The sequence below is a fragment of the Ammodytes marinus genome, assembly GCF_949987685.1.
Source record: "Ammodytes marinus genome assembly, chromosome: 2".
NCBI classification, from domain to species: domain Eukaryota; kingdom Metazoa; phylum Chordata; class Actinopteri; order Uranoscopiformes; family Ammodytidae; genus Ammodytes; species Ammodytes marinus.
Window position 1 is genome coordinate 11,131,696 of NC_137231.1, and position 15,654 is coordinate 11,147,349.

General features: G+C 41.9%; 1 protein-coding gene across 1 annotated transcript; it reads right to left on the reverse strand.

Moving 5' to 3' along the window:
* Positions 1 to 101: 101 nt before the first annotated feature.
* On the reverse strand, positions 102 to 10,667 carry adamts13 (ADAM metallopeptidase with thrombospondin type 1 motif, 13; the record flags this gene model as incomplete). Its single annotated transcript, XM_080050550.1, has 29 exons — positions 102 to 254; positions 366 to 541; positions 1,178 to 1,357; positions 1,470 to 1,613; positions 1,701 to 2,025; positions 2,943 to 3,147; positions 3,255 to 3,434; positions 3,600 to 3,729; positions 3,882 to 3,984; positions 4,073 to 4,271; positions 4,380 to 4,559; positions 4,653 to 4,782; positions 5,062 to 5,218; positions 5,567 to 5,748; positions 5,843 to 5,923; positions 6,179 to 6,299; positions 6,414 to 6,562; positions 6,652 to 6,778; positions 7,138 to 7,201; positions 7,332 to 7,483; positions 7,608 to 7,712; positions 7,832 to 7,982; positions 8,288 to 8,422; positions 8,984 to 9,130; positions 9,236 to 9,360; positions 9,549 to 9,632; positions 9,905 to 10,038; positions 10,198 to 10,264; positions 10,590 to 10,667. 29 exons carry the CDS (start codon positions 10,665 to 10,667, stop codon positions 102 to 104), a joined length of 4,164 nt encoding a protein of 1,387 aa, XP_079906676.1.
* Positions 10,668 to 15,654: the final 4,987 nt, after the last annotated feature.

Here is a 15,654-nt window from a genome sequence, read left to right on the forward strand (position 1 = left end):
AGTCTGCTTAATGTTCTCCGCTCATCAGTGATACAAGAACTTAAGTATTGTAAACTAAAGTAAAACCTCTCAAATCACCTCAAAGGAGTTCATATTTAGTATCAGAGCACAAAAGAATATTCAGCTCTGAAGCTCCCTATGGAATGCAGGTAGTCTCCATGAAATTCAATCTCAGCCATATTTCCAGAAGAGTGCCACAGAAACAGCTGTTGGCCTTTAAAAACGTTGGTCTTCAAGGCGTGCATGTCCCGGATCTGAACAAGTAAAACAAAGACAAAAGAGTGCTAGTAGTTATTACACCCGCACCATTAAGTATGTGTGCAGCGTATTAAAGCAACAACGCACGTTCAAAAGCTTGTCCGCACCATAATGTATGTAGACTGGGAGTTGGTGGAGTTGAATACTAATCCTATGTGCAGTGCTTGGATTCTGATCTTCACTGAGGGAGGGGCATTGATGAGAACCCGACAGGTGTGGTTAGTGTTGGACGTTGTTGGATTCTCAAAGACACCACTCTGTGTAAACAGCTGAATGTCACAATCTGTGGGAAAAAAAGACACGGTACATTAAATCAGTTTAACTGGTGAATGTGTGGGGAAAAGAAAAATAAGAAACACCTGCCCAGTCAAATGCAAACCCATCCGGTTGTAAAGATTTTGTAAGCGTCTGATTTAAAGGTACAATCAGCAATTCTAGAGAATGTCAAAATCACTTAGTCAAAATCAGTGAATATCTCCTCATGATCAGCTACCTTAACGTACAATTTGTGCGCTGAAAAACAATTCAGTGGTAATACACGGTACATGGTGTTGCTACGGTGGCCCCTTTGTTTACATACCCGTTTACAGGGCCTAGGCTGTGTATTAACATCAGATTTGTTTGTTTTAGCGCAGACACAGTACGGACAGGTAGAGGATCATGAGGTCCACATGAGGAACAAGCATTCTCCAGATTCGCTTACTCCACCTTTTAACTTTAGTCATCTATTTTAGTCAAACAAAATAGCTGAAATATCCACGCCAAACTGGACGTTTTAAGCTTCACAATATATATATATAATTGTTCAAATGTTGACAATATTACGTTCATCTAATGTTGCAATAGGCTCAATTCAATCACATTGCATTTCTCCCAAGAAGCAGGATAGCCTCCTCTCTCACTTAACTCTTACTCTTACCCCGGTGGTGGCTCTTCTTCTTGTTTTTCTGCGAGCTGTAGGTGAATGTGATTCCGTTTCCCGGTGTGAACAGGTTTTGAAGCACCAGCAGCACATTGGTTCTTGTTGTCTGTTCACTTCCTGCCACCTGCTCGCACTTCCTCACATATGAAAATCTGTCAAAAAAACGCACATACTCCTCTGTAGAGACACATGTACAGAGTAGCAAACATTTATTAATGACTGCAATAGTCAAGACACAGGAAATGTCATCTTTTAAACACACTGTACAGGTTTATATGATGGAACATACTTTTTCTGCAGCTGAAGAAGCCAGATTCCACTTTAATATGAATGACCTCGTCTAGTGGTCGACCTATGGATACAATGCAGCGGCCGGTTACATTTGTCAAGTCCACCCTGCCTGATTCTTCCAGGAGTAGCTGTCCACATGCACCTGGTGAGAGGCAGACACTAGTGATAATCCTGCAGAGGCCTCCTGAGAATGGTTAAGGAGTTGGGAGTTTATGTGTAGGCTACTGACTGGGTTTAAGTGTCGGGGTGGTTGTCGCAGCAGTCTGTGGCATGGTGATGGTCCCTGTTGGATGTGGAGGCAGATGGTGCACCGTTGTGCCGTCGTGGCCCAGAGTGGGAGACAGGAAAGGTGCCTCCTCTGTGACGTTAGCCCTCACTTCAGATTGCACTGCAGCAGTGGGCTTCACCTCTCTGCAGCTGTCCATGTAGCAGCCCTGGATGGTGATGGGCTTGGGCATGTGCATACAAAACAGAGGGCTGAGGGGCTCCGGCTTGGAGGGGCCCATGCAGGACACAGCTCTGGACTGGATCCCGAACCCACAGTCTACTGAACACTGCACAGCAAGGCAACACAGAGGTGATCTTACTCTCACTTACTACAAATACTGTATATTAGAAATGAGTCATTTCCATGCTAAATGAAAACCATTTGTCAGATTCTTGAAAGTCGTTTGATGCAGTTTTAAGGGCAGACTGATTTGAAAACTCCGCCCTCAGCAAACAGACCTACAGTATAATCCGTGATGGATTACACATTTCAAGTAAATTTCAAGACTGATAAATAAATGGAAACACTTGATGCCTGGAAAAAGTACATTAATATTTCAAAAACACAGTAGGCAGGGTTTGAAAAATGACTGCATGTGATGCAAAGTAGATGCAATTTGAAGTAACATGCAAAACCACTGACACTGTCCTTTTAAAATTAAATGTTGGCTCAATAATGCATACAGTAATAAACTACACAAATTGATAAGTAAGAAAAGGCCAAAGCATGTATTGAAAAAATAATAATTATTACACATTCCATGTAAATAAAAAAAACACACTTTCAATACATATTCAGCTTATTTGTCTTTATAGTCTATTAATACATATTAATCTTATCTAGTGGTGCAAGTAAAGATACTTTTTATTAATATGCGAATAACTCAATTATTAAAATAAATGTTTTGCTTTATAAGATGCCTAAATACAGTACAGTGCAACATGTCTGTTACAATTTCCCAGAGGTCAAAGTGACATCTTCACTTCGATATTTATAGTTAATAATAGTCAGAATAGTATATACTGTATATAAAGCCCGAACCAGATAATGGTTTACATTTCTGCATCGAAAATGATTGATAGATTACCATTCGTTTCTGTCTATCAATTTAACAACTAATGACCTAATGCATCATTGCACCGCAAATCTAATCCAATCCAACTTTCATAATATTGCAGTCCTTTTGTCTGCCTTGAAACTTACCTGGCTCCATGGTTTCACCTCCCATCTAAAGGTGCAGATCTGCACCAGGCAGGGCACTGTGATGGCTGGTTTGACGGCTGCGTGGCAGGTCTCCTCCGGCACCACACTCTCCTTGCCGTTGAGGAACTGGACACAAGACACGGCCCTCTGAGCTACACCCAAATCACAGGACACGGAGCAGGGCAACGTCCCGAATATCCTCCACCTGGACAAATGACAGTGGCATTTATATATAGGCCTACATGATGTACTTTGAACAAAACAGGTTTTTCAGCCCATGTGTGTGTGTGTGTTTTTTTGTGTGTGATGTACCTTGCTGGGCAGCTGTGGGTGTTGCATGAAACCACCGCTGCGGGTTTGGAAGAGTCACTGCACTCTGAATCCTCCACCACCTCCTCCTCCCCTGTGTCTGTTTCTCCAGCACAGTACAGCACCCTGTTGGCTACCCCTCCTCCACACGATACACTGCACACTCCTTGCTTAGAGCGCCACCTGGTTGTTATGAAAACAAATGTCACACTGCTGCTATTTTCAAACCATTCCTTTAAACTTAATGCTCTAAATGGACACAAAGTAGATTACATGCTAAAAATAAACCTGATATTCTATTGCGTTATACTATATATAAATACTGTATAGCAAAGTGTGGAGTCTCACGTGGGAGGGCAGGGGGATGTGTTGCAGGCCTCAAAATGAGGAGGAGGTTTGGTAAAAGCCTCACAGTGGAAGCCAGGCACACCCAGTCTGGTCTGGTGGTCCACACAGGAAAACCACACCTGCAGGGTTCCTATATAAGCACCAGGTTTTGGTTGACCTTCATCTGATGAGGACGTACTGTTGTGTTGTGTTGTGTTGTGTTGTGTTGTGTTGTGTTGTGTTGTGTTGTGTTGTGTTGTGTTGTGTGTGAAGGACTTAAGGCGAGTTTATATTTTCGCTTACCATTGCCACACGTCTTTGAGCACTGGCTGACAACAGGACTCCAGACATACACAGGGGCCGGCCTGGAGCGCGGCGAAAAACCAGACTTTACTATGTTCTTTTCCTGGGGAAGAAATAAGTCAACGTTTAAGATTGTTCACTTTTTTTTTTTTATTTAGAGGGCGTCATAGTAAGTGATTGTCTTACTTTACCTCTCCCTTAGATTCCCACCCGATGGGACAGACATCCACCACACAGGGCACAGAATCGGGTGGTTCGATCTGCTTCGAACAAAAGCTTGGATCCACTTCAACATCCTGCCCGTGTTCTGGCTGGACACATGACACGTTGCGTTTGGCCTCTCCAGGCCCGCACACTGCCGAACACTCCCCTGGCTCTGACACACGCCAGCTGTAAACACATAAATGGGTTCGCACATAAAATAAGTTATTTGACACATGCATTCATGTAAGATACCTGGGTACCTAATGATCAATAGTACCATTTAGATTTAAATACCTGGCGGGACAATGTTGTAGGTTACATTTCTCTAAAGCAGTTGAAGCTGTATCATTTTTGCATTCAGAATCTGGAACCACTACTGCATCGGCTCCATGTTTCTGAACACATCTTATGGGACGCACCCTCTCTCCTCCACCACAAGAGGCACTACAAGGCCCAAAGGCCCCCGTTTCCCACCTGTAAAACAGTGAATTGTTTATGTCGACCTGTTTGTGCTGAGCTGTGTCAGTCCATAGATAGAGAATGAACAGAGTTGAATATGAAGCTGACCTGGGGGGACATGGTGAGAGCTGACAGGTTGAGTGGGGTGGTGTGGTCGGAGGAGCTGTTTGACAGTCGTGTTCCTCCAAATGGTTGTTGGTGTTTTTGTCCACACAGGCAAATACATGCTTCTGTACACCTGTAAGGGAAAGTGTATGAGAGAAAAAAAAGGAAGACCTTCAATTATTAAATCATCCATTATTATTGGATTTGATTTTGTTTGCGTTTCAAATTTCAAATTATTGTTATCAGTTACGGCAGAGGTGAATGTTCTAAAATGTAGTTGTATGCTTCTAAATGTGTATTTAGGAACATCATTTATAGACGAGGAAAAGAAAGAAACAATACACATCAAACATAAAATGCTTGATATAATTTTTGCACTTTACAACATGACTAATGAGTAACAGTTATTAACCTGATCCACAGGACACAGAGCAGGGAGCTGTGAAGAGAGCCCATTTGCCTTTAGGTGTGACGTCTGTCACGTCATTGTTTCCGGTAGGTACGTAGAACTGGTAGCTAATGTTTGGATTTGTTTGCTCTCCATATGCTCTTCCATATTTGCGATAGACCTGCAAAGGGAAACATAATTATACAAGTCAGATGACATGTTGTAGCAGCACACAAGACTGAAGAGACCAAGGACAGTCTAAGAAATGTTGTCTTGGTCTTGGTCTTGACATGGAATTCACTTCATTTCTACTTGGTATTGTTTATTTTAGGACTGGTCAAGACCACATCAGTCTAAACCTCTAGGTCTTGTCAGTTAAGTTGGTCTTGGCTACAACACTGTCAGCTGTTCCGATGAGCTTTCTTAATTTTTTACAAGGTATCACTTGTGAAAGCAAAATTTGAAAGTCCACATCTTGAGTTAGAATGCGACATCAATTCATTTTTCAAATAATGAACCTTCCTCTGACCTGTATGTTTATCTCTTCTTGCAGCGGGCCAGACAGCAGCACCTCTTCCATCTCAGGCAAGAGGTCAGGGGTCAGATGGAGGTGATAGTCCAGGCGGTTATCATCCAGCGGTGAAGGGTGGGTCATATTCAGTGCCATGCTGCCCGCCCCTGACACGATGTACCGATCCCCAACCATCACAGCTGCAGACACAAGTTCCAAAGACAACTCAACAAGTTTTAGTTCTGCTGATCCTGCTGTACAAACGTAAATCTATTTTAAATGGATGACACTGACCCATGTGAGTGAAGAGAGGTGCCCTGTTGACAATATGAACCTGCGTGGCATTCACTGGCAGGGAGAGGAAGTTGGTGTATTCTGAAACAGTACACACTGAATTATGACTCATGAAGACAATGTAGGAAGTAGGAAGGCTGTAAATATTATTCATATGTATTGCATTTAATTGGTTAGTCAGGCAACATGCATTGTAACAAGTAGAATAAGGAATCAGGTATTACTTGAGACTTTTTGGCCTGGTAATGACTTGTATGATTAATCTTTTGTAAATGCTGTTGTCAATTAATTGCCTGTAAACATGTTCAGTTCATTTTTTACACCGTTGTTTGCTACCTCTGGCCTGACCACCAGTGTAGGAGTCAGAGGTCAAACTGCAGGACGATTCATCTCCTTCACACACCCCACACACATCCCACTCTTTCCCAGAGTGCAGCACGCCATCACAGCCAAACAGCTGGACAGAAACAACAGATAACAGAAAAAAAAGATGTAAGGAAAAAGTGTGAAAGGGTAATACTGCTATCTGTTGTCTCGCATGCTCTGTCTCACTTAGTTACTGTATCTCTACCTGGCACTTCCCTCGTAGACAAGCAGCTGTGGAGCCAAAGGGGGGCGGGTTGTCTGACTCACAGCGAGTCCCATCCACAAACTGGGAGCCTCGACTCACTATGAAGTTTTCTCCCTTTGACTGGCACACGTGTCTGCACTGCTCGTTCCCTGGTTAGAATGAGAAGAGTTCACAGACATGCAGGTAAATGTATTGTTACCTAATGGGAACACATTTAAAACATTTTCGTTGGGCCCACCTTGTGCAAAGCCCACAGCAGGGATCCAGGTATAGAAGGAGGCTGTGTTTGGTATCAAATAGAGGGGATGGAGGTCTGTTTGGGAACACTGCTCCGCCATGAAATCCAGCTGGGTGCGCTGACATGGCTGCAATAACATGTGTAGGGGGCGGGGGCAGAGACTTTTGATTGTGATTTGATTATATGACAGTCCACCATTGACTGGTCTGCATCTTTAGACACAAAATCAGGCAAAACTCTATTTTGAGAGCAGCTGACTGCCCCAAGCTCATGGACTCACTTTTAAATGACTTATTTTTACATAATTCTCTGAGTCATCCCATCAAGGCTTCTATTTTTTGGAGGGTTCTTATTTGAGTACAGGCTACTCACTTTTAACAAAAGATCATTTAAAAGTGGGTGATCCTGGCTACAGTGATCCACTGAGTAAACAGTATTGACCTACTATATGGAGGCCCACTGTAAACATAAGCAGTAAGAACTAACCTGCTGGTGACAAAGTTCAGCCTCAATATCCTGTCCCTGACAGTCATTCCCTCCAAAGGCAGGTCTGAAAAACAAGACGTAACATATGTGCTATGGTCACCCTGTAAGCAAGTCATATTTAAGCTGTTGCCTCACAGTACACATAGTAAGTTCTCAGCACTGGCTATGACTGATGTTTGCATCACATTTCTCACCGTGGGTTATTGCATTTCCTTGTGCGATGAGTGACTCCCCCTCCACATGTCCGTGAGCAGGGGGAGAACCCTGACCAGTTGGACCAGGAGCCGTGCACCACCGCAGAGGAGCTGAGCTCATCCAGGGACACACAACGCCCCCTCAAACACCACTGGAAGAGAGGAAATGCACCTCGTGAAAAACATGCTTGGGCCTATTCTTAGTAAATACTTACCCCTGTGTGGGAAATGATTGCACCAAAATGACTCACTGGTGATCACACAGCGACAGGCTACCTGATTAGGGGCACACTCTGTCCCATCCAGCAGTGGGACAAGGAGACGTTTGCAGGAGCTGTCATCATCAGGGTTAACGTGACAGGACAGAGCACGACATGCTGGCTGATTGAAAAGGAGACCAATATCGTTAACAAGACTACAAATGTTGTAATTCAGAACATTTTATGTATTTGATCTATAACGCCATCTGGTGGCATCAATCTGCTTTTACAGGTTTTTACCAGATCAGGATTAGTGAAAGAGCAGGCTCTTGCAGTGCTGCCGAAGGCTATACGACACTGGTCATCAACTCCATAATAAAGACCAGGCTTCCAGTCCTGTAGGGAGCCTCCCAGTGCAGGCAGGTCTTTTACACATTCAGCTTTCCCTTCACTGGGAACATAAGCACATATGGCATTTCATTTTTTACTGACGATATATGTTACACAAGAGTTATACTCCACTGGGAGTTTTTTCTATACTTAGATCTCAGTAGGTTTTTAAAATTTCAATTTCAAATCAAAACCAATAATCAATATACCTGTTGTTAAAATGTGAACAGGGGAACCAGTGAAAAAAAACCTGAGGTAAAAACACTAGACATTACTAATAGATGCGATGCCCTATTAACAGTGCCAGGTGTGCATGATGAATGAGAGGCATTGTCAAGTGCAGCTGCTCTACACAGGTAGGCCCACCTGAAGAATGTGAGCAGCTGTTGTCTGCTGCATGGGGACCAGGTCAGATCCACACTGTTGTAGCCTCCGTCAGAGGCCATCATGAACCCACTCCTGCTGCAGGTGTTCCCTACTCCGTCATGGTTGATTCCAAAACTGGGTGAAATAGAATAGAATAGAAAATCAATGTTGAATGTATCAGTTTCTTTTAATTTAGAATGTCTCCATTGAGAGGCTTATGTCATGAAGTAATCCTAAATCGTTATTTTGATTTTTTGCATAGTTTACTCTAAAGATTTGCTTCTGTCAATCAGGGTACAGAATTGTGACTACTAAGCACTGGAGTACTCAGTCCTCAATGTGACTGGCTACTCATTATTTTTATCAAGCTGCATTACATTGCTTGCTGTAACTAAATCGTTTTAGGGCTCTATCATTTCCTAATCAATTATAAGAAGTTTGCTGGAAAGTGCCATATTATTTGGCACCAATTAAGGAAAAGCTCCATTTAAATACAATTAAAAACAATCACTAGTATATACGTATAAGTATCTATTACTGGACACATTTTGCCATTTATGTTCTTCTCATCTTCAAATTATTCAGATTTGACAGACCCTTAAAATACGTTGTTACCTTGTATTCTTTGTTAGCTGTAACCTGTAATGTAGACTTTGAACAGTAGATTCTCTATTGATGTGTTTGACTCCGCTTTACCTGTGGCCAATTTCATGAGCGATGGTGATGCCCAGGTCAAAGCCTGTGTCCTCTGTGATCACACAGCTCCATTCACTAGAGCAAGCCCCGCCCAGCTGCGCCACACCCCTCACCTGCTTATTCCCATCAGGCAACACCAGGTCGTACCTGTTTGCGATGGTAGACATGGAGTCAAAAAACGCTTGTTCGTTCATAAAATATTAAGAACATTTTCTACTTACAATGCAGCCATATACAGTATGTGTAGCTCACCTTGTAATGTACAACAGGAGATCAGCGTGTAGTGGGTCGCTGTCGTTGGAGGGGTTTATCCTTCTGCCCCAGTCACACACACTTCTGAGGGAAGAGGTAATGTCTGTGGACATTTGGATCTCTGGCTAGAAGAGTGACCACAGCAGGAAATAAGTAAGTAAACATACTGTAAACTCAAGGCTTATTCTATTCTATGAATGTTTAAATTACACCCCAGAGCTACAGTATATGACTTTTAAATGACTGTATAAAACACGCTGCTTCTTAAATCTGGTCATTTATGAACTTGATTGTGCAATGAACAGAGGCTTACCTCTGGCTCTGAGAGGATAATCATGCGGACCAGGTGCACCCTTATGTTGGCGCCCAGGGTCATGTCTCTCAACAGCTCTGAAGCCTGGGTGGAAATGGGGAATATTAGTCGGGTTGTATGTATATTTCAGTGTGTTCAGAGTGTAATGGGACTATAGTATTGCAGTGCAGTCTCTGCATGTGGTTATGTTAAAATTTCAACATACATCGTTTGAACTGATTTCTCTCGCTAGCTTGTGTTGTGCTTTTTTTTACTTGCCCTTCATTATTTTTACATGAGTCTCTATGTCAGCCTTGCAGTACAGAACGTGCTGTGCAGAAAGCCCTTGATTTGCCAGTGTTTGTGCTCCGACTCACAATGTTGAGGTTGGTGAGGATGTATCGTTCCGTATCCTGCTTGTGGACCTGTTGGACATCAGGCCCTACCACCACCAGCAGTTCCAGATGTGTGATATCAGGCATCAGAGCCGATCGACGCTGCCGTCCACTCACTGTGAACAGGGAGAGGAGACAGAAGATATACACACCAGTGGTTTGCTTAGGTGTACTGCCTGAAATGTAGTTAAACAAGAAGATGGTGCTTTCCTCCATACATATACAGTATACTGTGTGTATACATTTGTAATACTGTGACATAAAGATAGATGTACCTGAAGCGTCAGGGAAAGAACCGGAAGAAGAAACTATGTATCTTTGACTGGAGGAGTGATGATAAGGCTTTCAGAGGACACAGACATAAGAACACCATTTTAGGTCATTTAGAAACAGCAGCTTTTAAAATTGTAAAACTAAATTTAGATCCGTGGCCCAAATACTGAACAGAAACACAAAACCCTTTTTGGAGCTTTTGTTTCTTTCAGTCCTTGCCAGTGTATATCCAGTAAAACACAGTTATGTCTTTCTGAAGGTTGTGGGCTTTTTTTTCCCCACCAGATGGCAAACAGTTTAAAGTTGAGGAGTTCAATGTACTTCTGCAGAGAAGTCCAGAGCAGAGGAATCGCTAACCGCAGTGCTCCTGTTCACCCGCAGCTTTTCCACCTACCTCGTCCAATGGAGAAGCCATTAGGGCGGCGAAGCCAGGCCTCAGGAACAGCAGACAGAGCACAGTCATAAAATCCATGTTTCCTATAGACTCTTTCCTGTGCGTCTACCTGCTCTGCTTTAACTTCCCAAGGACAAAATGTGATCCTCCTATTCGGCAGGCAGAGAGGGCTATGAGTAACGTGTGTTTATGTCAACAGTAGGGACAAAGTTATTGAGTGGCACACGTTATTTGCTCGTTTTCTCCCCCCCCCCCCCAACTTTGGGGGCAAGAGGACAGTTCTCATTGGTTGGGTTGTATCTTTTCTTCTTTGTTTTTTTTTCTATGACTAATTTCTGTAATTTCTTGTCTTTCGTCACTGAGCAATCACACATTTGTACAATCCATAAAGACTTTTTTTGTATTCAAAAACGTATTGATGATGACAGAGAATAATTGATGGTAGCTGCAGGTTTTATTTAGTAAGGGAAATTCACCTCTGTATCCCATATTTATATTTAGGCCTTTTTGAAGCAGCAATCACTGCTGAATGAATCCTCATAATCAATCATAGTCGTTGTCATAGTGTTGTTGCCTGTTACAGCCATTGGAGGGCAGACACGATCTGGTGGATGGACTGAAAGAAACTGGGAGAGAGCAGAAGCACACACACATACACACACACACATCTAAAAGAGTCCCTTATGTTCATGGCAGTCATAAAACCTGATCTAATGCTAAACTGCTTATTTGGAGGGCATGAGATTCACAGTGGAAACAAGAAAACAACATTAAAGCTACAATTGACCAGCTTTATTCTCTTTGTCATGGATATAAATATTTCCCTTTAGTGGGACGGATTAAATATTTTGCTCTTAAGCCGCAATCATTAGTATGGATTTTTTTTATATTCCTGTTCTTAAGGGAATTATATTATAATGTTTTACTGATTTGTGTGCCTTTGATGATACAAATACAGAAAAGGCTTTGCACTACAGATGGCGCCCTACTTGTAACTCAATGCTGGTTTTTCCCTATTGATTCATTTTCATTGCACAATAGGCAACATGTTCCTCCTGTGATGAGAACTTTTCAGATAAACTATTCTACAATGATGTTTCACCATACTGCAAAAAAAGGAAAGACATTCTGATCCCCTCCTTTTCTCTCCTCTCCCCTCCATCCCCTTCCTTCCTGAGAGAGTATACTAGTTTATCTCCATAAAGCTAGGATTCAAGCCCCATCTGCCACTAGTCTGCCAGATATCTGTCCGTTGTCAGTCTGAATTAACAGCTGGGTTTCAGCAATACTGCATGCTCCACTAAAACCTCACTGCCCCGGCTGGATTTACCAGGCACAACAGACTGGGATAAGTGTTGTTGGATTCCTCAAAAGCCTATGTCTGTTCAGAGGAGGGCAGCGATTGTATATTTATGATGTCCTAAATTATATATATCTGGGCATATGGGATACTCAAGTGGGCACATATGAAGCCTCAGGAAAATGTTGCCTTGTTGCAGTAAGGAGAAGTAATGAGGAAAAAGTTGTTCACGCCTGTATTTAATCATAGAAAACGGATGATCTCTGCTTCTTTGCTATAGAGATATTGTTTCCTTGCAAAAAAAAAAAAGTTTATTTTCAAAATCTGTCATAAATATCCTTCAAAGCCTTTCACATGTTATGTTATTGTTTCAACCTTTTGGATAGACATTAGGTCAACCAGCTTTTGTAATGTGAGGCCCAAGCTCTCAGTGTTTCATTTTGAGATGCATCTATGCGGTTGGTACATAAAAGGATTCTCACTCATCTTCTGCGCTTTGTCATCCCCTCCATCTGTCACACTGATGTAAAAAATTCATGGTCAAAAACTAGAAATGTTCCGTTGTCTATTTTATGACAGCCCGATCAATTAAACTCTTCACGCTTTGATACTGTATGGGGGGTTTAGGGATAAACCTTGATGGAAAGATTTGACTGGATTTGTACAAATTCTTCTTCTTTTTAAATTAAGGATATTAATTTGGAACGGAAAAATTGTTTTTTTTCTAAAACACAGAGTGACAAACTGAGGTATAAAGAAAAGCACTTGCCTCGACTGTGCTTTTTTCTTTCTTGCAAGTTACTAGCACATCTTTCATGTCTGACTCATTGAAGCTGCACTGCACTTTTAGTTATGCGACTATTTATAAAACTGCCAGGGTGATGGATCAGATGTTGAATTAAAGTTACAGCCATACATAAAAATACCACCACCAAATGGCCACATAACATCCGTTTCTCAAATATATGGTGGTTTCTCTAGATCGTTATGTGCATGCTTTATGTATGGGAGACCCTGTCTTCAAGTTAGAATATAAGAAAAAATCAGTAAACTAAAGACTGTTTCCTCCTGCTGATGGAGTTTTTACTACCTTCTTGTGTTTTCGCTGCTAATTAAGACAAATATCGTGTTAATGGTATATTGTCAGGCCTGAGTTGATGACTTTCCAGCGTGTAATGCAATACCGAGGGTGCTAAAACGCAGTGGAACTACCAAAATATACAGACATTTTCCCAGACAGTGGTTTCCTTCCAGTAGTCCCCCCAGCTGTTTCAGCATATGTCAGCATATCATGGTGATGCAAAGACGCTGCAGGGGCATTTAATGATGCCCTGATGATGATGATTTAATGGTAGTGGCATGTGGTTTCTGATAAATGGACAAATATCTGCGAGTAATTACGATTAATCGTTTTCAGGGGAAGTGCCTCTGTAATGTGCATTTAAATGATAAAGGGGAAAAGCAGAAATTACTGTTTCAGGGTTTGATGCTCTGCTACGGCAATTTCACACTTTCTAATGTCAATGAATATCAGATATTCAGCAGAGAAAACTGGGATGGTAACTGTTGACATGTTTCAACGTGAATTATTTTGGTCTCTAAAAACTGTGAAATGTGTTGCCTTGTGTTCCTGGTCTTTGCTCACTGATCAAGCAGCAAGCAAAAACATATAAAACATCTTCATTTATGAGATGTCCAGGAGAAAACTTTCTCTTGTAACTTACAGTTTATTTGTGTGACACTAATATAGTCCTTGTGGACTTAAGAAATATATCTGACTAATGATAGTGCAAAAGGCTGTGCAAATACAGTGAGTAATCTGACTTGAGGTCGGTTTACTCCACATAGCTGGAGTTGAGGCTGAAAATAATCTGGCCTTTAATGAATCCCACCTGCTCCACAGCATTAAAAGATTAGAAATCTTCGTCTAATTTTCCCCATTTTGCCATGGCCTCTTTTCCCTGCGCTCAGCCTTGATCAATCTATTCCTATGAGACTACTGTATCTGCAGTTGTCTGCAATAATAGACTGCAGGGAAGGGTTCGTAATACTAAAGATCGCCAAGCCACAGACACAGCCTACATTTAGATCCAACCCTCCCATGAATGGGCAGAAAGCTCCTACTGGGCTATATAATGATGCTTTAGCAGTTATTGAGAAACAAATGCTATAACTGAACATCTGTTGACATGCGGCTGATGGGAACATAATTGTAATTAGCTCTATGTGAAAAAGGTCGGACTCAAAGCTCTGTGACAAATGTGATCAATTGAGACTATAGTTGAAGAAAATACTTCTCCTTGAAGCCGAACACGCAATCAATACAAGTGAGGACTGCAGAACAGTTGCTTCAAACCGATCTAATTATTTTCCTTTTCCTTAGCGAATGGGTAGCCTAGTAGTATCTGAAATCCATATTTTTTTATTCAAATTACAGCTGGCCCTTTGATCTCCAAATCGGTAATTAGCCATGTTCGGATACATCTGAATTAGCCTATCCTGGTATGCTCTATCAATTTTTCATCCCACACTCAAGTTTACAGACTGCTTTTCTAATCTAGAACTTGCAATTGCAGGATGTACCCTATTATTTATAGGCTATAACGACTACATCAAATGCTGTATACATTTTGATTACTATTTTCTGACCTATTAGGCTATCTCCTCTGTGAGCCCCCCAAAAGTAGGCTAATGAAAATGTTGCCAGAGCATGAGCCCATTTAGTAGCAATAGCCGACTGTAGGCTACTTGCCCTATGAGTAGTCTAGCTTACATATTTTACCATATGGCTAAATTATTTTACACTACAAACTAATTATTAGAGAGGGAAACATATGGACAGATAGGCTAGTTCACCTATGGTCGTATAAGGATAAAAATGTATATGGGCCTAATTAATTGCATTAATTGTAGCGATAAGTATTACCACAAGCCATTCCACAGCCTTATAATAGGCTAATATCCTGTTTGTAAAACAAGCTGCCTATGCTTTTTGCCTCACTCTGTGGCTCAACAAAAGGCAACCGAAATCATTCCTGTGTAGGCTAACTGTGTGCATTTTTTTTTATTATATAGAAATGGGAAAAAGTTGCTCATCCAGGTTAGCTTAGCTCATACAATGGTGGTCAAGGGGAGCAGGTCAAAATATGAACTTTACAACATCACTAAACACTCCTGTGCTGTGTGCTTGTTGGGACTTGTTTATTGCCTAACTATGTTGCACTCTATTTATTTATTTTACACTTAGGACATTTTAGAATCATATAGGCTACGTGAGGTCATCCCTGTGTTCCCACAGCCCATAGGTCCCACATTTCTAATATGTTTTACCCTTCAAAGTAGGCCCTATGTTCCCACAGCCCGATAGTCCCACAGCACTATGTTCCTGAAATTGGCAGTTAGGTTCGAGAATCACAGCTGGAAGGGTAAGGGAAAAGGGAGAGGTTAGAATAGGCTACTTTGAAAGACTATCCCTGTCATTAGCTTGATCACATTGCCACAGTAGTAGGCTACTATAACCTACCAAAAAGTGCTATTTGTCCTTAAACTATGTCCAAAAATACGAGAATTTGGATCATAAAGTGAGTTTTGAGTCCAGTAGCCCTGCACAGATGATGACACGTGTATGGTCTGTTAAAGCACACAAAGAGTCAGTGTATAACCAAATGGTACCGCGACGTCAGTGTCTCTGGCACTGAGCTGGTCGGGGCCAGCAGCAACGTCACTCCCTGACGGCGGCATCAGAGCACGGGCTCGGGCACGGAC